This window comes from Leishmania major, chromosome 24 (assembly GCF_000002725.2).
Source record: "Leishmania major strain Friedlin complete genome, chromosome 24".
In the NCBI taxonomy this organism is placed as follows: Eukaryota; Euglenozoa; class Kinetoplastea; order Trypanosomatida; family Trypanosomatidae; genus Leishmania; species Leishmania major.
In genome coordinates this window covers 297,844-317,214 of record NC_007265.2, presented here as the reverse complement: position 1 = coordinate 317,214, position 19,371 = coordinate 297,844, and the positions used below count along the sequence as shown (strand labels likewise).

Sequence of the window (19,371 nt, the reverse complement as noted above, 5' to 3'; positions counted from 1 at the left end):
GATGTCGCTGACACGTCGTCTGCAGCGTCTCCGTCAATGAGGCCTTCGAGCGTACTCGGCGACCGAGCACTCCGCCCCTCTCCTTTGAGTGTTCGCAGGCCGCTCTTGCACGCCTGCCCACGTGCGCGTATGTGTGCGTAGATTTGGGCCACGGGGAGGTTGCTGGATGTCGTGATGAGGCGAGAGGGAGACAAGAGGGGAAAGGCTACTTACAGAGAGAGAGAGGGCCGTGCGTGGGTGCGGTGCGACACACCCGAGCGCACAGACACGCAGGCGCTTGCGTGCGCGCATGTATGTGTGTAACACCGCTGAATGGGTGGAGAGAGGGTCGCGGCGAGGGGACGAAGAGCGAGCGGGCACGAGAACGGGTCACGAAAACCCTAGCTGCTGCATCTGCGGCGCCGTCACGGTGAGGCCAGACGACACGACTGCGCTTCACCGCCCTCCACCCTCCATTCTCCTTCCCGTTCCTTAACTGCCTTCAGCCTTCGTGCCCTACTCCACGAGACGCGCCTGTAACTCTGGCGCACTTGGAAAACGCTTAGCAGACGCATACACACGCTCCTTTGCTTTGCGAGTATAATGTGTTCTCCGAGCATCTGCCACTTCTCTGCCGATCCTTGTTCTCCCCCTCCCTTCTCTCCCTCGCACAGAGGGCAGGAGAAAGGGAGGGAGGGGGGGGGAGGATGCACCACCGCCGACAACTGATGCAGCCCAAGCATGAGGAGAAAGACAGGCGCGAAGGAGTTTGCGCACACCCGCACAGGCACAGACACGCGCATCGGAGTCGCTCCCGCCGCTTCCCCGCACACTCTTTTGACCCCTTTACACGCATAATGCCAAGCCCTTTTGCCACCTCCACAGAGACCCAAGGAGCGCTTGTCGCACGCCAGCACCCGCCCTCCCCCAACTCCGCGGTGGATGTCATGCGGCGGCCGCAGCGTCGGCGAGCGTCTTGAGCGGGTAGGCGTCGAACGGCGTCTTGGCGCTTAGTATCAGATAGTCGTGGTCCAGCACACCGTTTATCTGCTTTTCTACGAGCAGCGGCAGCAGCCACACAACTCCCGCGTCCACCGTCGAGTAGGGGAGGGAGTGGTATCGCACCATCTCCGACACGCTTAGACGACTCTCGCACCCGTGAGTCAAGTAGAACTTCACGACCATCAGCAGCGCGAGTCGCTGACGCGCCAGACACAGTACGTTGTGCACGCCGATCTCCACAAAGAAAGGTCCATGCATCGAAAGTGCCGTGTCGAGGAGGTCCAGACGCGACGTCTTGAGCGCGTTCACGACATCGATGAGCGGCGGGACGTCGAGGGCGAGCCAGTCTTCGTCCGGCGGCAGCCGCCCCAAAGCCAGCTCCGCAGCCAGCAACTTCACTAGCAACACGCGCCTGTTGTTCAGTGGGGCGTTGGGCGGGTACACGACGGTCGCCTTCGCCAGCAGCTCGGCGGCCTCCTCGACGAGCGACATGCGGAGCGGCTGCCGGAGGAGTGCGCAGGCGCGCCGGTAGTACAGCATGCACCGCTCCGCCAGTGCTGACGGGAAGCACTCGTGAAACGCCGAGATGAAGAGCTCTACGTCGTCGTTCTTCGGGGCATCTGCGGCGATCATCTCGATGATGAGATAGGCAAAACTGTGCAGGAGGCTCTCCTTTTCTTTGGAGTCGTACGTCAGCAGCCAGCGCGGCGCCTCGCCAGGTGTGCCAAGCGGCTGCACGGCCGACGTCTTTACTCGCCTGTTGAGAACGGCAAACAGCTTCGACGTGACCGTATTCAGGTTCGACTGCACTGTTGCGACGCCGCGCGCGTTGGCCTCATCAAAGACGCTGCGCACCCGCCGCAGCACCACTGGGATGACACTGTACGGCGGGGCATCGGCCTCGCCGCCGCGCTGGAAAAGCGCCTGCAGCAGCTCGCTGAGCTCGTTGGCGTAGTGGCAGGCGTCGGTGAGCGCCTCGGTGGGGTGGGCGCGCAGGCCCGCTTTGTAGGCTGTCAAATCCGTCACGGAGGCGGACGCCGAGGACGACGCCGCGTGTCGGCCCGATTTGCTGGACTGCAGCGCGGACAGAATGGTGTTCAGGTACGTGCCGAGGATGAAGAGTGCGATCCACATCTCGCCCGGAAAGGCGGAGCCGCCGCCGTCACCGCTTTGGGTGCCGCGGCCAGATATCATCGGCCTCACCTGCCCGTTCCAGAGGGCGAGCATCTCGCCAGCGGTATTGCCGAAGTTGCCGTGCACGCCCTCGATGCCAACAACGCCGAAAAAGGCTTGCTCAAGGGTCTTGGCGACGTCCTCTTCCCTGCTGGAGCCCGCAGCGCCACCACCGTGGCCTCCCAAGGCCGCCGCGGAGGCAAGTTGCATGAGGAGCGACTTGCACACACGGGCGGCGATGCACAGCTTCTTCTCATCTGCGGGCAGTGGTGGAATGGGGAGCTTGTCCAGCAGCGACAGGGCCGTTGGCGGCTTCTGCGTGTGCGTTGCCGACGGCGCCGGCCGGCATTGTCCACGGCGCGGTGCTGGTATCTCCAAGCGGGAGCCTTGCGCGGACGGCGAGGCGGTCGCCGCGAGGCTGCTCGGTTGGGGGCGAGCAGGACCGCCACTGCCGCTGCCGTCACCTTCAGCAGCATCTCTCCGAGGTGCGGAGCGGCCTCGGCGTCGCCCCGCAGCAGCAGCATCACCACCACCACCATCTGCGCGGCTGCCCGATGGCTTGGATGACGCTGGCGGCGGCGGCACTTTCGCAGAGGCGGCGGAAGCGCCAAAGGAAGACGCGGGCGCCCGCACAGGAGTGGCTGCCGCTGCCGTGAACACCGAGCCGCCGCCCACCCCAGGGCCGGGTCCAGAGGCTGCCGAGCCAAAGACGGATGCGGCGGTAGCCGGTCTGGCCGCCGCACCGGCTGAGGGCAGCGAGGGGACAAACGGACTTGCATGGAGGCTCGCGGGCACGTGGCTGCCGCCGCGCGGTGCCGCTTGCTGCCCGAACGGTGGTGTGGCAGACGTCGTCGGTGCCGGCACCACTGGCGACGCGGCTCCAAAGGCGGAGAAGATCGGCGCCGCCGTCGTTGGCGGTGGCGCACGGAAGCTGCTGTGAAGCTCGCTGAAGACGCTGCCGCTCCTGTTCGCGACGGTCGCAGCAGTCTTCGCCGCCGCCGGAGGAGGAGAGGCGGCTAGTGTGATAGCGGACGGGGCCGTCACCGCTGCAACGGAAGTCTTACTGAACACGGACCCGCCAAATGCGCTCGATGGCGGAACCGCTGCAGGAGCAAGCGAAGCAGGCCCTGCTGCCGCCGCGGCAGCAGGGCCTCTGAACAGGCTGCCCTTGACGGCGGCATTCGCCGGCGTTGTCTGGAGGAAAAGTGGAGTCGCAGCGCCCCTATCCAGCAGCGCCGCGGACGCGCTGACACTCGGCACGGACGTGTCGAAATCGCAAGAGGTCGGCGGAAGTGGCGGAGGGCCACCGGCAGCGTCGCCGCCTTTGCCGCTGGTGCCGACAGCTGCGAAAGCCGAGCCAAGGATGAGCCCTTTAGCGTCGCTGGCGCTTGGTGTGTTCTGTGGAGCTGCAGGAGGCAGGATTGGGGCAGCCGTGGCCAACACGTTCCCACTTGTGTGACTCTTGTTGTCACCGCTGCATGCCGTACTTGCAACGTCAGGGAAGGCCGGAAAGGGTCGAGGGCCGCTTCCAGCACCGGCACTGCCACGATCCAAGAACGGTGTTGTTGGCGCGGGTGTGGAGGAGAGGGCGGAGGTGGAGCCCAGCCGTGGCAGCGACTCTTGGCTGCGCTGATGTGAAGAGTGCGGCTCGGGCAGAGATGGACGACTATCAGCGCCGCCCTTGGCACCGCTCTCCTTGCTGTTGCCGCTGCTGCGTCCTTGGCCCCCTCGTGGAGCGGCGAACGACGTATTTGCACAGCTTGGCGCACTGCTGCCGCCGCCACCCAAGATGCCTCCGCCACTCAACGCGGGCATCGACGATTGCGGTGGCGCCGCCGCAAAGACCGGGACCGCAGACAACGGCGTCGTGGCAAACGACACCGGCAGCGGCACCATCGCGGCAGCAGGCGCGGCGACCATGGGAGATGCGCCTGACGAATGAGAAAGCAGTGGCGCACTGGCTCCGAAGACGGGCATTGTGGAGAGCGGCAGCGCTGACCCGCTCATGGGCAGCACGCCGCGTTGCGGGCCACTCACGTTGGCCTTGCCCTCACCGACCTTGACAGTGACTGCACCGCCAAGCACCGGCGGCGGTACCGCCTGACTGCCTCCTCCGAACGGCGAATAGCTTATTGGCTGAACATCGAAGCGGTCGTGAAGTACACTAGTGTTCCCGCTACTGCCGCCGACCCCGCTCATCAGCACCGGCCCGCCAGCTGTGTGGAAAGCAGCGTTGAAGGGGTTACCCAGCACCCCGCCGCCTCTGCCAGGTTCGCCAATCAGGGGAGGTGCACCACTGCCGGTGGCACCGCCGACGCTGCCGAAGCTGAACATGCAGTGGAAAGGGAAGAACGAAACACGAAAGGGCGGAGAACAGCTGCGCGGATGGGCGTGCGTGTGGGTGTGTGGGCACGGAGAGGGAGAGAGGAGGAGGAGGAGGAGGGGGGGGGGCGAGGTAGCAAAAACGACATGGCACATGTGAGACATATGCACATGCACGCTAAACACAAAACCCTTGCACGCGTACACGGGCATGCGCCCAACCAGAGGGCATCATCAGATTAGATGGCTATGATGGGGAGACGAGGCGTGACAAGGTACAGTAGGCCGTGTTTAGGGAGCGTTGGGGAGGAGCGTGTAAGGGTGTGGGGAGGGTACGATGTGATCCGCCCACGTGACCCAGCCCGCAGCAACGACAGACGTCCTTTTCTTCCTTCCGCGTACCCCGAACAGAGACACAGGAACACGACTAACTCGCACACACACACACACATACACACATTTACGCATACAGATACAGATGCAGGACGCATACACAGAGAGAGACACGCAAGTGAGGAGTGTGCCATTGCGAACGACCGACGCGCACAGGAGAAGAGTGTAGGGGTCGTGTGGAGATGGGTATGCGTGCACGCAAAACTTATTGATACGGATCTGCGTCAGTGTACGTGCACAGCTGTTGAAGCGCGCCTCACCCATCCCTCCTTCTACTCCCTTCACAGACTCCACATGCGTCAGCCCCCTGTGGAGCGGAACTCAGCCAGTTCGCCAAAACAGTTCCCGACCCGCACGGACACCGGCAGGGGTACGGCCAGCCGCAGCACTCGCGCCTGGTCCTCGAGGATGCGCTGCACTCCTCGCACCACCTCGTCGATCGCAACCCGCGGAACAGCATAGACGAGCTCGTCGTGAATGCTCATTACGAGTGCGAGCGGTGCAGCAGGGAGGTACGGCAGAAAGCTGTGACGCTGCTGATGAACGGCCCGCATGGCACTGTGCAGCACGTCGGCCGCGCCGCCTTGCACGGCCTGCGCAATGGCTCGCTGCTTCCGCCGGTTCGCGTCCTTCTCGGCAATGAGGGACTTGCGGCCGGACAGCGTCTCCACCGCGAAGGAGCGCAGCGCCTCTTGTCGAGTCTCACGAAGATAACTCTCGATGCGCGGGTAGACGCGGTGGAAGCGCCTGAGAAGATCACGTGCAGGCATCGGCGCCGGCGCGGACGAGGAGGCTTCTCCGCGGTGCTGCTGCTGTTCTGATGCTGCAAACTCCTCGTTGATCTTCTTGATGCGCACATCCATCGACTCCAGCCCCATGCCGTACAGGAGGCCATACACAACTACCTTCACGGCTTGCCGCTGCTGTGGGCGCACGCGGTCGATAGATGGCAGGCGCAGAACACTGGCTGTCACGAGCGCCAAGACATCTACGTTGGCAGACAGGTGCTCCTGCAGAGCAGCGTCGCCGCTGAGATGGGCGAGCAGGCGCAGCTCCAGCTGGTTGAAGTCGAACGAGGCGAGCAAACAACCAGGAGGGGCGCAGTAGAGGTGCCGCAGCGTCCATTGCGGGTTCTCGGGAAAGAGAGGAAACTGTGCCGGCGACGCCTGATCAACCGCGGCGGCCTCCGCGAGCGACAACCACCGCTCAACATCTTCCTCCGTGGGCGGGTCGATGTGGCTGTAGGGGCGCAGGGACTCATCGCCGCCGCTGTTGCGGCTTGGCGTGGCGGAAAGCGCGTGGATCGGGAACATCGTGCGAGGCGGTTGCTTCGGCAAGTTCTGCACGTTTGGCAGCGCTGAAAAGATGCGGCCAGTCGACGTGTTGTGCAGCACCCAGTCTGGATGCATCGAGTAGCACACCTGAGACGCCTGTGCCGTCCACGCATCCGGCACTGCAGTGCCGTCCTCTGCGGCTGCGTCGCGCGGCTTCTCCAGCACGCACACGTGCAGTTTATCTGCGACCTTTCGGAACATATCATGCAGACGGTTTCTAGTCGTAGCCCGATCTAGATACGCCATCCACACGCACACAAGCTGGCATCCCAGTCGAAGCTGTTCAGCCCGCGCGCCGCTGCTCTGCTTCGCCTGCGCGGCCAGGACACGTAGATATTGGACGTTCACCGCTCGCGGTATCTCGGGCGTCGTTGCAGCGGCATTAAGTCGAGCCAAGCACTGATGGACAATCACAATACTCCACTGACAACCTTCGGCCTTCTCTGCGGTGGCGGACGGCGCAGCGGGCTCCGTGGTCGCCATAATGGCTGCCGCGACGCGCATCCCCACATCGTCGATGGCGGCCATTTGCACGTCCAAGGCGGTCAGCATCCCGTGCGCCACTGTGTCGTTCACAAAGAGGCCGTGGTACGCCATGAGCTCGCAGAGGAAATCCGCGTAGGTGCGCAGCGCGCACAACTCCGACGGGGAGAAGCGGTACCATGCTGCCGAGACGGGCGACGTCATAGCGTCGCCACCGCAGCGCGGGGTTGCCAGCGGCAGAGCGGCTATTCCAGCACTGGGTGCAGCCACGCCGGTTGCGCCCGGATCGACTACGTCAAGCAGCCTCGACAACACATGGGCGTAGAACAGTGTTATCGTCTTCAGCCCGTGATAGACGTCGGCGAGGGCAGGTGCGTCCGCGCAAGAGGACGAGGAGAGAGAGGGGCCGCTGTCGTATGGGCGGCGACGATGCCGCTGGCGAGAACGCAAGAGACGGCGTTTCACACCGACTGCTCGGACAGCTGAGCCAAAGTCGGCGCCGCTCGCATTGCGTTTGTTGCCGCCGAGGGGCTGCTCGGCCAAAGGTCGAATGCGCTGAAGAAGCTGCACCGCATCTGCCGGTGCATCCTCCGCCGCCCCGTCTGCTGCCACTGCTTGCGCGTCGCCGCCTTCGTGACGCCCGTCATCATCCCCGTCATCCTCCGTGTCGCCGGCGCCGTCGCTGCCGTCCGTGCTCGCCTCCTGCACACTGTCGAGCTCGGAGTCACTTTCGCTCCCCACAGGCCGGGTCGCATGAAGTGGCTGCTGCTGCGCCATCGACTGTGTCTCCTCGTCGAGCAGCTGCCGCGCTTCGGAGGGAAGCGCCGCCGCGATGTCGGGGAAGGATCCGACACCCTCTATTGGCACATGAAAGAGCAGCGCGAGGGAGGGCCGCGACTGCTGCCCCAGCGCCGCCCATGTCGGCAGGTCGACGACACTGCTCAGCTCCACTCGGTCCGTCCCCAGAAACAGAAAAAGAAGGCGGTAGAGCAGGCGACTGTGAAGGAGGAGCTTCGTCACCTGCGGCGCACGCAGCAGCTGGGCGAGGAGGGGCAAAACAGGGTAGTTGTTAGCGGGGTGCATCGTATACAGCACTGGGGAGGTCGACAGCACCGCGGCACCAAGTGCAGTTTGCGGGTGGTCTTCGTCATCCATGCCACCTCCCGACGCTTCCGAGTGATTCACGCGCATATCTGCCCCGCCTCCGGCGTTGCAGAGAAGAAAGAACGGTTGCACGTTACTCAGAGCTTCCCGCAACTCACTGATAGTTTGCCGCTCGTACGCCTGCAGCACTGCCTCGAACTGCTGTGGCTGCCGCGAAAGGCGCGTGTGCCCCTGCAGCTGCACATCCACCGCAACCGGGCCGAGGCGGCCGGCGAGAAGGGAGTCGAAGAGGGGCACTGCGTCGGCAACCACGAGACGACGCGGACCCGTGCCCCAGGAAAGGTGAGGAAGCGGTACTGGATGCTCGGTGGCAGGTGTAGGAGGCGCATCCGCTGTCTTTCTAGATCCGCTCGCATCACCACCCCCTCGTATCTCGCCTGGCGGCGGTAGTGGTTTCGTTGTCACGGTCTGCACAAGAAAAGTTGAGGGGGCCTCTTCCACGGATGCGCCAGCGGCGGCCGACACTTCCGGAGTAGCTGTTTCCTGTGTTGATGCGCCTCCGTGCCGCGGCTGCTGCTTCAGCTGCTCCTCCGGAGGTGGCCGTGAGACGAGGTCCACCGAAGGTTCTCTTTTGGTTTCGGCTACGGGGGTTGCCGCAGCGGCGGTCGTCGAGCTGGAGGATGCGGAGGCGCGGTCGGCATTCGTTGAGCTGCGTGACACCGGTGCAGCGCACGCGGCTTCTAACCAGAACAGCAGCGCTGATTCCTGCCGCGTGCGGCGGCTGTGCAACTGCGGCTCTGCCGGCGGTGGGGATGGCGCGGCTTCCATCGTCAACGCCGGTGGCACTAGCGCGTGTGCTACTGACCCTCTCCGCGCGGATTTGGGTGGCATCGAAGACAGAGAAGAAAGGGAGTCAACGCAGCAGAGGAAGTAGAAAGGTATGCGATGAATGTGCGGTATGTGCGCAGATGTGGGTATGGCGGCGGTGATGGACGCCAACGACAGAAACAGTGACGGCCAGCACACAAGTCTGCTACACAAGACAGCACTCAACAGGTGCAGCCTACATGCAGACGCTCACACATTCAGTCGCGTCGTTCGGGAGGAGGAGGAGGAACGGTGGTGGTGGTAGTGGGGACAAGTTCGCACGCCCCCGAGCTCAATGCTAGTTCAGTCTTTAGCTGCTGTCGTGGTGGTCCGATCCCCCAACGAAAGACAAACAAAAATTGTATTTGTGTGCGTGTGTGTAAAGTAAGACCAGAGAGAGAGAGAGGAGGATGAAAATGAGAATGAGGTACGTGTAGGGTGTGCCCCATATGACACGAGGAGGGCACGGGAAGAGGAGGAGGAAGATACCTGTAAGAGAGCATGTAGCAGATCATGGGGGAGCGCGGGTGTAGCGCACGTCAGCTCCCAGCGTGTCGTTGCTTGAGTCTATCGCTGTGTGAGGCAGAAACTCTGTTCCATCCACGCGTACACACGTGCACGCGCGCATCCTTACCTCACATGGCGCGTTCTGACGGGCTTGGCTGCCGTTTCCGCGGGCATCACCTTGCGTCTCCTCGTGCAAACGAATATGTGTCCGTGTGTGTGTGTGCGCGCACACACATGACGGGCAGGATGGTGTGAGAGTGAGAAAGCACGTAGTGAGAAGCAATAGCTCGATGAGAGAGGGAGGGCGCACAGATACGCCATAAGACAGCGATGCCTACGCATATATATATGTATCTAAACATATAGATAGCTATGCAGACATATAGACAGGCAGAGGACGAGACTGGGAGGTGAAGTCAGGTGCACGGCGGCGCGCTCTCTCCATGTACTCGCAGTCACTCACCCCCCCTCTATCCCCCTGCCGCGCGCGACGGATGTTGAAAGAGACTACAGAAGCACCAGCGGGAGAGGCGAAGCACCGAAAGAAGAAAAGCAGACGTGTATAGGACGAGCCTCCCCCCCTTAGAGAAGGAGGAAGGCGTTGCATCCAAGTGGCCACGCAAGCACAAGACCAAGACACTGGCACAACAGAAGAGGGGCGGCGAGAGAGAAGGGTGATACGTGGTTGGAGTGCTTGGGGTTGCGGTGAGTCGCTTTAAGGGTGTGAGGTGAGGGAGATGGGCACACCTCATCCCTAACCCCTCCATCCCCATCCCTTAACGCACATGCGCAGACGCACTCGCACCGGAAAGAACATATTCGAGTCAGAACCGATGGAAGCAAGCAACCAGCAAAGGAAAGGGGTGGCCGACAGGCCGTGCCCACAGGGCGGGACGGATGCCTCACTCTTCTCTCCAAGTTCGCTTCGAGCCGCTGTCCGCAGGCACACACGCATGCCAGCAACCTAAAACCAAGAAGCAGCGTCATGCGACCAGCAACAAAAAACAACGCGAGAAACTCAAGTGGGAAGGGGGCACACCGACCGAGGAAGAGGAAGGAAAGAAGTGGATACCCGTAGGTCATGCCACCGAAACACACACGCACACACACACACACACCGAGAGAGAGAGAGAGAGTGGTGCACACCCCCTAAACCATCAAGGCGGGGCGGCAGAAGGACGCCCGCCCTCTCCCCCTCCTGATAGTCACCGACACCCCATTCTCTCTGGCTACATATGTTGGTCTTTGGTTCACTTCTTTCTCCCTTCACGCCACATGGAATAAAGCGCGTGCGCCCTTGTCCATGTAGCCCCTCAGTACTTCACCACCACCTCCGCCGGCTGCATGGCACGGTTGATGTCGTAGTTGTCATCGGCGTCGCTGGCTAATAGCTCGAACTGCACCCTCCGCGGAGACGCCGCGGCGCCGGGGCGACTTGGCAGCACAAAGATGCCGCTTGCACGGTTGCTGCGGTCCATCGAAACGCGACAGCGACCGCATGTTGCTACGCGCAAGAAAACGTTCAGGATGCTGCACCAGAAGCGGTAGTTGGGCAGCACCTCTGGGCAGTGGTGCAGACCACTGTGGTAGCGGACAGCGATGCCAATGACTAAGTAGAGCGTGCTAAGGCACCCCATCACGATCAACGCAATCAACCACCCGTTCATCTTTTTGTTGTGGGAGGTGGCGCTGCAGCTACGAAGGCGGTGTGTGTGCTCAGTGTGTGTGTGTGGGGGGGGGAGAAAGAGGCGGTGGGTGGAAACGGGCGTTCGCTAATGAAGATGATGTGCAGGTCTACGGAAGGCAGCCCACGACTTTTTGTACGGTAATGTTGGTGCAGGGGCGATGAGTTCTGCGCGCGTGTGTGTGCTGCTGGTTTAGATGTGGCAGTGCCCGAGTGAGCGAGGAATGAGAGAGAGAGAGAGAGACATGCGGGGGTGCGCGTGGGTCGGAAAGTGGAGGGCTTCTGCCAGAAGGCGTTGGACAGCGTCCATCGAGACGTTTCAAGAAGAGGGTGGAGGTCGGGGCAAGTAAGAGGGAAGAGCTCTCTCCGCTTCCTGGAGCTGAAGGCTTTCCGCAGCGAAGGGTGGTGGTGGTGGTGGTGTTCAGGGGAAGGACACTCGAGAACGCGTGCTTTCCATGACCCTTCCATCAACACTGCACTATGACGGCTGCGTGCACCGACACGCCCACAGAGATGCACGCGCCTGTGTGTGTGTGTGTGTGTGTGTGTGTATGTGAAGCTTATAGGCGAGAGGTGCTCTGAGGCGGGTGCTTGACTAAGCGGCAGCGACAAGGGCAATGAGGGTGGCGACCATGACCGTGCATGTGCACGGCAAAAAGTATACACACACACATGCATACACACACACATATATATATATATATATCTAATATATACATATATTAGATATGTGCGCGTGTATGTTGATATGATAAAATGAAAGCGGAAAGGAGAGGGTAGTACACATCCAAGGAGCAACCGCTGGGGAGATAAGGGCCAGCAGATTTCTGCCGTGACATACACTCCTCACCCCCACCCCCACACGTAACACTCTCACGTCTCGCGCGTTGCAACGGCGGCTCATCAGTGTCGACGCATCCGAGCAGACACAGAAACGAAGGAAGAGAGAGGAGAGACAAGGTATACGGGATGTGGGGCTGAACCACGAAGGAATAGTTGCCAAGAGCAGGCTGTTGACACGCACGCAAGCGCTCTAACCATTCTCGCCTGTGGAAGGATGTGCACGAGGAGAGGCAAGTGCGAGCTATTAGCGTGACGCGCGCGCGCTCTTGGCTCGACGACTGCACAGAAGCGGAAAACAAGCAAACGAAAAGGGCCACAACGACACGAATACAGGAGATGCCGCATCATCAAGCGTGTGCGCACCGCGTGTCATCTCCCCTTGGCGCCATGGCGCACCTCACCCCAGTATCTTCATTTTACGCATGAACATGTGCAGGCGGACGAAGGTGCCGAGTATCATGAGGACGCCAAGGCCTAAGAAGATGTAGACAGGTATCCACGAGAGGCGCTCTGCCTCCATGAGCGAGTAGCGGATGTCCTCGTCGGCGCGGGTGAGGGAAACGAAGCACATGCGCATAGAGGCGAACGTTTCGTAGATGTACTGCATCTGCTGCATAGAGCCGCTACCCTTGCCGGCACCGAGCGTGATTGGGCTGCTCGTGCTGTAGCTCTGCTTCTTCATGCGCGTCAGCTCGGCATCCTCGGCATCGACGATGTCGAGCGTCACGTTCGTGGAGACCGCCGCTTTCGTCGCCTTCTCGGATGTGTGAAAGCAAATGGAGATGAGACTGTCTTTGCCCACAGAGACGATCTCCTTCGCGTCCGGTTTCGCGAGCTCGTGCTCCATCAGCACGCGGCCGCCGCGCGACGTGACTGCGACGGAAACAAAGGGTGTGAGGCTGCGCATCATGCGGTACCGCAGCTCGTAGCGACCGCCCTCTGGCTGCTCACTTGTGAAGCATTTCACCTTACCCGGTACGACGCTGAACCGAAACGCCTGCGCGCCGGTGCTGCAGCCACCGGAAAGAATGTTCACAAGCACAAGCGCGATCAAGACGCACAGGGACGCCGGCCGAGGCATTTTCGATGATGGAGGCCGGCGGTGCGTGTGCTAGGAGGTGAGGAAGACAAGTGTGATAGTGGGAGATGGGTGGGCGTAGGAGGGGGTAGGGGGGGGCCGGGAGAAGAACGGCGCACCTTCTCAAGCGAGTGGGCAAGCAAGAGAAATAGGGGGGGGGGCTTGAGAGAGATGCGAGATGTTTCAGAGCACCTAGAGAAGCACATACGACCACCACCACTCCTCCGCTCCAGCTGCTGTGCGTGTGAATAGGTGCCGTGACAACAAGAGGAACTTCACTGCATTCGTTGCCCCCCTCCCTCCCTCCCTAAAAGTCGCGTCGTTCCGCTGTTCTTCCACGTCAGAGCGCTCTGCCACACGACGAGCTGCGGCTCGGCCTTTCGCTCCTCCGCCGGCTGACGTGCAGCAACGCACAGTCCGACCCTATTCATGTGCGTCACCCTCACTTTTCTGTGCTGAGCCGCCCGCTTAGACAATCAGCTGTGTGTGTGTGTGTGTGCGTGCGTGCATGTATGCCGTCTCTTCGCGTACATACTCTCCCATAACCCCGCCCACCCGCCCACCCGCCCACCCACTCACACACACTCACACACACACACACACACACACACACACACACTTAACATATATATATATATAGATAGATACCTACACAGGTGCAGATGAAGCGAGTCGGTATGCAAGCTACTGCGGACGGAGGCTACAACTGCGGCTGCTGTTGCATCGCGCGCCGCGTCCAGCGGTCCGTCACCCGCTCCGTCGTCTCATCATCCACCTCCTTGCCACACAGCTGGTCGAAGGCGAAGTCGCTTTCATCGAGCACCGGCACCTCGCAGTAGATGACGCCGCACACGTCGTGCAGGGCGGCCACGCTCGACTTCACATCCGCCTCGTCATTTGGTTCGCTGCATCCCTGACAGTGCGACTGCATCTTGCGGGCGGGCTCTTCGGGCTGGCAGTCCTCGCTGTCGCGCCGGCCGGTGGGGTCTGACCCAGAGGACGCTGTCGTGGTCATGTGCCGGTGAAGTTGTTCCTGCAGAAAGTAGCCATGAGCGAGAATGGTTGCGTCCGCGTCTGCCGCGGCGTCGACCTCGCCGTGTTCTTCCCCCGGCAGGTACACCTCCAACAGCGTGCGCGCTTGCACAGGAAGGCGTGCGTATCGCGTCACACGACGTTGCTCTGCATCGGGCCGGCTCCCGGGCCCGTCGCCGAGCCGCGGCGACTCATCGGTCCCGCTACGGTGGAGCAGCATTTCTTTGGCTTGCACGAGAGCGCCAAGCTCCACATCCGCCTCTGACTTTCCCAGTGCGCGTGCAACCCACCGACGCACGTCGCGTTTGCACGCCGCGACATCTCTGGCGGTGCCGGCGAATCCGAGCACACAGCAAGGCGTGCGACTGCCGAAAAGTGGCCCGAGCGCGTACTCCCGGATGATGCGCTCTCGCACACTTGGCACAGGACTAGACTGGAACGGCGACGTGGTCGCTCCTTCCGGCACCAGGTTCTCCGGGTACGGCCAGTAGTATGTGCGCCGGGCTGTGGAGAGCGAGAATGGCAAGGCAGAGACGGCGGGGGCGACGGTGTGCGTTGTTGTCATAGACACACCAGTCAAGCGGCGGCGCCGGCGCCATCCAGCTGCGCCGGCTGCATCCAAATGGTAAGCTTGTGATCCACAGTGAGAACGGCCAAGTGAAGCAACCGTGCTGGGAGCCAGGCGAGTCGGCGCGGCTCGCATGCTGAAGGTGGCCCCTCTCCGGAATAGGCGAGTTGAGGCGATGCTTGTATGTACGCGTGCCACGCTGTGTACTGGCGAAGCGTTACAAGTACGCTCGCTGGACGTTGTTTGTGTGAGAGAGGAGGGAGAGGAAGACACAAGAAAAGGGGCGGGGATGTGAACACATGCGGAGCACTACGGCTACTGCTGCTCCTGATGATGGTAGCGCCGCCATACAGGTGCGCAGTCCTCTGTTGGCCGTCTTCGATGCTCGTCGCGTTCTTTCGCCTGCTTGCATCCGGCGTCTTGTCAAACATGTACGCACAGGCACAGGCGCACACACCGAGTGGAGACCCACCCGTAGACTGACGGGGGGGGGTCTGGTGGTGGAACACAACCCAGCCAGAAGTGCTCGAGGTCGCTGTACCTCCCCTCCTACTCGCCTCTCATGCACGCGTCTGTACATTGACGTGCTTCCGCGGCACAGCGGCGAAGAAATGAGGTGAGGCCGAGTAAAGCGAGAACGACGGAAGAGGTGCTGGATAGCTGCTACTGCTCACGACTTGATTGTTGATGCTGAGGGGACGCCGTTCAGGTTTCGGCACACATTTTTCTGCCTGGGTTCCTTCACGCACTCGCACTCGGTTTGGATGCCATCTGCCCATCCATTCTCATACACGCCCTGCATGTGCATGCACTAGGGAGGATGCATAGACGTATGCAGTGCCTGAGAGAGATAGTTGGGGAGGGGGGGGGTGCCAGATAGCGCACGCAGATACTTCATATAGCCAATAGAGAGAAGAGGCGGAGGGGGGGGGTGTGCTTCTGGGAGCGAGAAGAAGGTTAGAGATGATGGATGATGGCAGCTGCGCCAGCTGGGGCCACACACACACACACACACACACACACACATACTCACAGACAGACACTCACACTAGCACACGGATATGAGAACACGGAGGCTGGGCACGTCTCTCTTTCGTGCGCTGTGGTGTGCACTACGTGTGGGCAGTGAGTATTTTGTCCCGCAGGCCGAACGCCGTCGCCGTGCCGCTCCTTTCGCAGCGCCTGCACCCGCCCTTGGCCGCTTATCAGCGAAGAGGAAGGACAAACACTCCACAGGTACATGAGAGAGAAGAGAGATGGGAAGCGGAGGAGGGGTGGTGGTGGTCTGGCAGAAAGGAGGAATGACGCGCGTGCCCGTATATATATAGAGAGAGAGAGAGCTCACCTCGCATGCATGGGCACTGTGGAATGCGAGATGCACCATGAATAGACTGTCCCGTTATCCCCCTTCGGGCACCATACTCCTGCCTCTCTTCCGTCACCCCTTTCCCTTCTCCTCCTCCTCCCAACAAGTCCCAGTGCATCGCTCACGAATCACTTCTCGAGCATCCGCACGCGCTTACCGGGTTGCATCGATGATGTCTCGGAACTCCGGCTTCAGGGACGCGCCACCGACCAGGAAGCCGTTGATATCAGGCTTCATGTAGAGCGTCTTGGCATTGCCGGCGCTGACAGAGCCGCCGTACAGGATGCGGAGCTTCGCGGCGACGTCGGTGCCGATCTTCTCGCTCACCCACTTGCGCAACAGGGCGTGCACCTCCTGCGCCTGCTCGGGCGTGGCGACCTTGCCGGTGCCGATGGCCCATACCGGCTCGTAGGCGAGCACAATCTGGTCCCACGCCTCCTTCGGCAGCTTCGTGGCGATCGCTGACGTCTGGCTCAACACCACCTTCGCTGTCTGGTTCGCTTCACGCTGCTGCAGCGTCTCTCCAATGCAAGCAATCACCATGAAGCCCTGCTTGCACGCATCCGCAACTTTTTGCGCTACGGTCTCATCCGTCTCACCGTAGTAGGTGCGGCGCTCCGAGTGGCCAAGAATGACCCAGTTGATGCCCAGGTCCTTCAGGATCGGCATTGACACTTCACCGGTGAAGGCGCCGCTCTTGGCGATCGCGTTCTCGGCGCTGACGACGTACTTGGGGTTGCGGAGCTTCGCCTGAACCAATGGGATGTGCACAAAGGTCGGTGCCACGACGCACTGCACGTCATGGGAGATGTTGTGTTCATTGAGCACCTGCACCAGCTTCTCGATAGAGGCGGTGGTGCCGTTGCACTTCCAGTTCGCAGCAGCGATCGGCTGCGGCTTGGCGGACATGCTGGTGGTGTATCGAAGGGAGATGGTGTAAAGATTCGGCTGTGTACAAGAAGGAGATGCAGGCACAGAGCGTGAAAAAAAATTTTATGGAAGGCACAGATGAGGCAGCAGGCGGTGGTTGGTAATCCTACAGTGTGTGACGTGTGTGTTGTGTGTTTAGAGTAAGGCGGAAAAGGGAGGGAATGGGTGAGAGAGCTGCATTCGTGAAGAAGCCGCTTCGAGTTGTTGCGCGCTTGAAGTGTGCGCACATGTATGCACCATGTGTGCAAGAGCGTGGGAGAGTCAGGCGGCTGCGCATTCGCTGCGGAAGTGATGGCGGGAGAAGAAGAGGCGCACAACAGAAAACGAAACGCGCGGCTCACGGTCATCTGGCGAGGGGGTGGGAACAAAACTAAAACAACCGAGTCTCCACCAGCGATGGCGGCGACGGACAGCGTGGCGTCCACTCTTCCTGCCTCAGCCGTGCTTTGCACGCACCCCCGCGCGCGCCGCGGAGAGCCGCCTCTTGTTGTTGTCTTCGCTTTGCCCTACTTGCTCATTGCCGGCAACACGTTGTCACATATTGCCGTGGGTGCATCGTCGCACACGCGTGTGTGTGCCTCTGCCTGTGCCTGTGCCTGTGCTTCAGGTCACGCACATCGAGGAGCCCCAAAGACGGGGCGAATAGACAAAGAGAGACGGCGTCGTAGATGCGTGCACGACGTCCACACGTGCACACACGCACAGGCATGACGGACATGTGGGGAGGCTTGGATGTGCCATCACCAGTGGGCGGCGTCTTCGCATATGCCTGTATGTGTGTGTGCGTGGGGGTGGTAGTGGGGTGGAGTGGCCTGAAATGCCGTGCTATACATTGGGAAACAAAAGATGATGCACAGAGGAGGCCGATGGGCAGCATCGAAAAGAGAGTGACATGTGAGGGTAACGAGCAGGCCGAGCTGACGAGTGCACCGGATGGACTGAAGGCGCGGTGCGCTGGGGTGGGGAGGGGGTGGGGGGCCGTGAGCGAGCGAAGGGCGCGGGACGAAAGATGAGGAGCAGAACCACCCCGTGCATTTCACGTTCACTTCCTCTCTCACTCGCTCAGCTCTCTTCACCACGCGGCACACATACGCAAGCAACATTGCGCACCTCAAGCCTTGGTTGGGTTCACGACAGTCTGCAGGTTGGCCGTCAGCGTCTCGTACGTGCGGTGGAAGAAGGCAACCTCCTCATCATGCTTTTTCTGCTCATCCTGATGCCGCTGTGCCTCATCCTGCTCGATACGCGCGCACTCCTCTACCAACTCCTCCACCTGCCGCTGCAGGTCTGCCTTTTCCCGCTCCAGCGCTCGTACGCGCGCCTCCAGCTCGACGTGCTTCTGCTCGGCGTGCAGTGCCTTACGCATACCGAAGGCGATGCTGCTCTCGTAGAGAGAGCGATAGGCATCCAGCGTCATGCGAATCTCATCCCGCACGCGCAGGAGCAGAAGTCCCCGCTCGGCGCAGCTGATCGTGACCTGCCGAATAAGCTCATCGAACACCTGACCGTAGAGCTCTTCGCGGATCGGGCACACACCCGTCTCGCGCGCCTGGCGGTCTGCCAGCAAAGTGTCCAGGTGCTCCTGCAGCCGGATCACATCGAGCCGGGTGGCGGGGGTGCTGGAGGGGTACTGCACCCACCGCTGTCCGCCCTTCTCGAACTCGCGGGGAGGCAGAATGCTGAAGAGGACGTCCTCGGACTGTGGCTGCGGCTTGCCATTGTTCGCCACCGGCCGCTTCGAGGCGAGGGATTTCTTGTGCAGCGCCTCAGAGAGCAGCACCGGCGTCTCGTACTTGACGAGCGACGACGGGGCAGCTGCAGTCATGCCTTTACAAGTGCGCGTGAAGTGTGTGTGCGGGGGGGGGGGCGGAGGAGGGAGGGGGGGGGACAACAACGAAAGGTACGCGGTGCTGTATGGTCGATCTCCACACTGCGTTCCTCGTCGGTTCTCAGTTGGTGATGTATCGCCGATCATACGCACCGGCATGCAGAAACAAGAGGAGAGAGAGAGAGAGAGTGAGAGAAGCACGTGCTGAGCGACAATGATGAGCAGTGCGGCGGAGGTGGAGGCGGGGCTGATCAAGCAGAGAGCTGTGCAATGAGGCACGTGAAGTGCAGACTACGTCGAAGACTGCGTCACATCACGCAGCTGTGAAAGGCGTAATAGAGAGCTGCAGAGAGAGAGGGTACAGACACACATACACACACACACACACACATATGTATATATATATATATAAAGATGGGACTCTCGTCCCTCGTGGACCCCTCTACACCTGTGGCTTTCGCCTCCGCCTGCGCTTGTGCTGTGCGTTCCTGCGGCCGCGACGTTTTTGTTTGGTTTTGCGTTTCTTCTCTTCGCTACTTTACTTAAGAGTGTGACCGTGTGCAGAAAGTGCGCGTCGCACTCACGACTACCCCATCACAACACACCACATCCGACTCTTGCCCCGGTCTCTCCTCGCCTCGTCGCCGCACCACCACGCACGCCTCTTATGCCAAACATGGGGATGGCTTGGAGGAGGTGAAAAGATGTACAACGAAAGGGATAAGAGTCCGCAACAGCTGCGCAGGCAGGGCGCGCATCACAGGCGAAGTCAATATTGTGTGAGAAGGGGGTTTGAGGGTGGCATGCACAAGCAGCGATCCAGCAAGGCCATCAACGAGCAACAGGTGCCGGCAGGCACCGGAGGGGGAGGGGGCACC

At 61.2% G+C, this 19,371-nt stretch overlaps 7 protein-coding genes across 7 annotated transcripts; all 7 read right to left on the bottom strand.

Annotated features, from left to right (window-relative positions):
- Positions 1-924: 924 nt before the first annotated feature.
- On the bottom strand, positions 925-4,689 carry LMJF_24_0900 (conserved hypothetical protein; the record flags this gene model as incomplete). The annotated part of the gene is made up of 1 exon (XM_001683553.1): positions 925-4,689. The coding sequence occupies one exon, from the start codon at positions 4,687-4,689 to the stop codon at positions 925-927; it is 3,765 nt and encodes a 1,254-aa protein (XP_001683605.1).
- A 479-nt stretch (positions 4,690-5,168) lies between these two features.
- On the bottom strand, positions 5,169-8,681 carry LMJF_24_0890 (putative DNA polymerase theta; the record flags this gene model as incomplete). The annotated part of the gene is made up of 1 exon (XM_001683552.1): positions 5,169-8,681. One exon carries the CDS (start codon positions 8,679-8,681, stop codon positions 5,169-5,171), a length of 3,513 nt encoding a protein of 1,170 aa, XP_001683604.1.
- A 1,796-nt stretch (positions 8,682-10,477) lies between these two features.
- Positions 10,478-10,831, bottom strand: LMJF_24_0880 (hypothetical predicted transmembrane protein; the record flags this gene model as incomplete). The annotated part of the gene is made up of 1 exon (XM_001683551.1): positions 10,478-10,831. One exon carries the CDS (start codon positions 10,829-10,831, stop codon positions 10,478-10,480), a length of 354 nt encoding a protein of 117 aa, XP_001683603.1.
- A 1,257-nt stretch (positions 10,832-12,088) lies between these two features.
- On the bottom strand, positions 12,089-12,772 carry LMJF_24_0870 (conserved hypothetical protein; the record flags this gene model as incomplete). The annotated part of the gene is made up of 1 exon (XM_001683550.1): positions 12,089-12,772. The coding sequence occupies one exon, from the start codon at positions 12,770-12,772 to the stop codon at positions 12,089-12,091; it is 684 nt and encodes a 227-aa protein (XP_001683602.1).
- Positions 12,773-13,469: 697 nt separating this feature from the next.
- LMJF_24_0860 (conserved hypothetical protein) lies at positions 13,470-14,504 on the bottom strand (the record flags this gene model as incomplete). The annotated part of the gene is made up of 1 exon (XM_001683549.1): positions 13,470-14,504. One exon carries the CDS (start codon positions 14,502-14,504, stop codon positions 13,470-13,472), a length of 1,035 nt encoding a protein of 344 aa, XP_001683601.1.
- Positions 14,505-15,888: 1,384 nt separating this feature from the next.
- LMJF_24_0850 (triosephosphate isomerase) lies at positions 15,889-16,644 on the bottom strand (the record flags this gene model as incomplete). The annotated part of the gene is made up of 1 exon (XM_001683548.1): positions 15,889-16,644. One exon carries the CDS (start codon positions 16,642-16,644, stop codon positions 15,889-15,891), a length of 756 nt encoding a protein of 251 aa, XP_001683600.1.
- A 1,132-nt stretch (positions 16,645-17,776) lies between these two features.
- Positions 17,777-18,490, bottom strand: LMJF_24_0840 (putative dynein arm light chain; the record flags this gene model as incomplete). Its single annotated transcript, XM_001683547.1, has 1 exon — positions 17,777-18,490. One exon carries the CDS (start codon positions 18,488-18,490, stop codon positions 17,777-17,779), a length of 714 nt encoding a protein of 237 aa, XP_001683599.1.
- Positions 18,491-19,371: the final 881 nt, after the last annotated feature.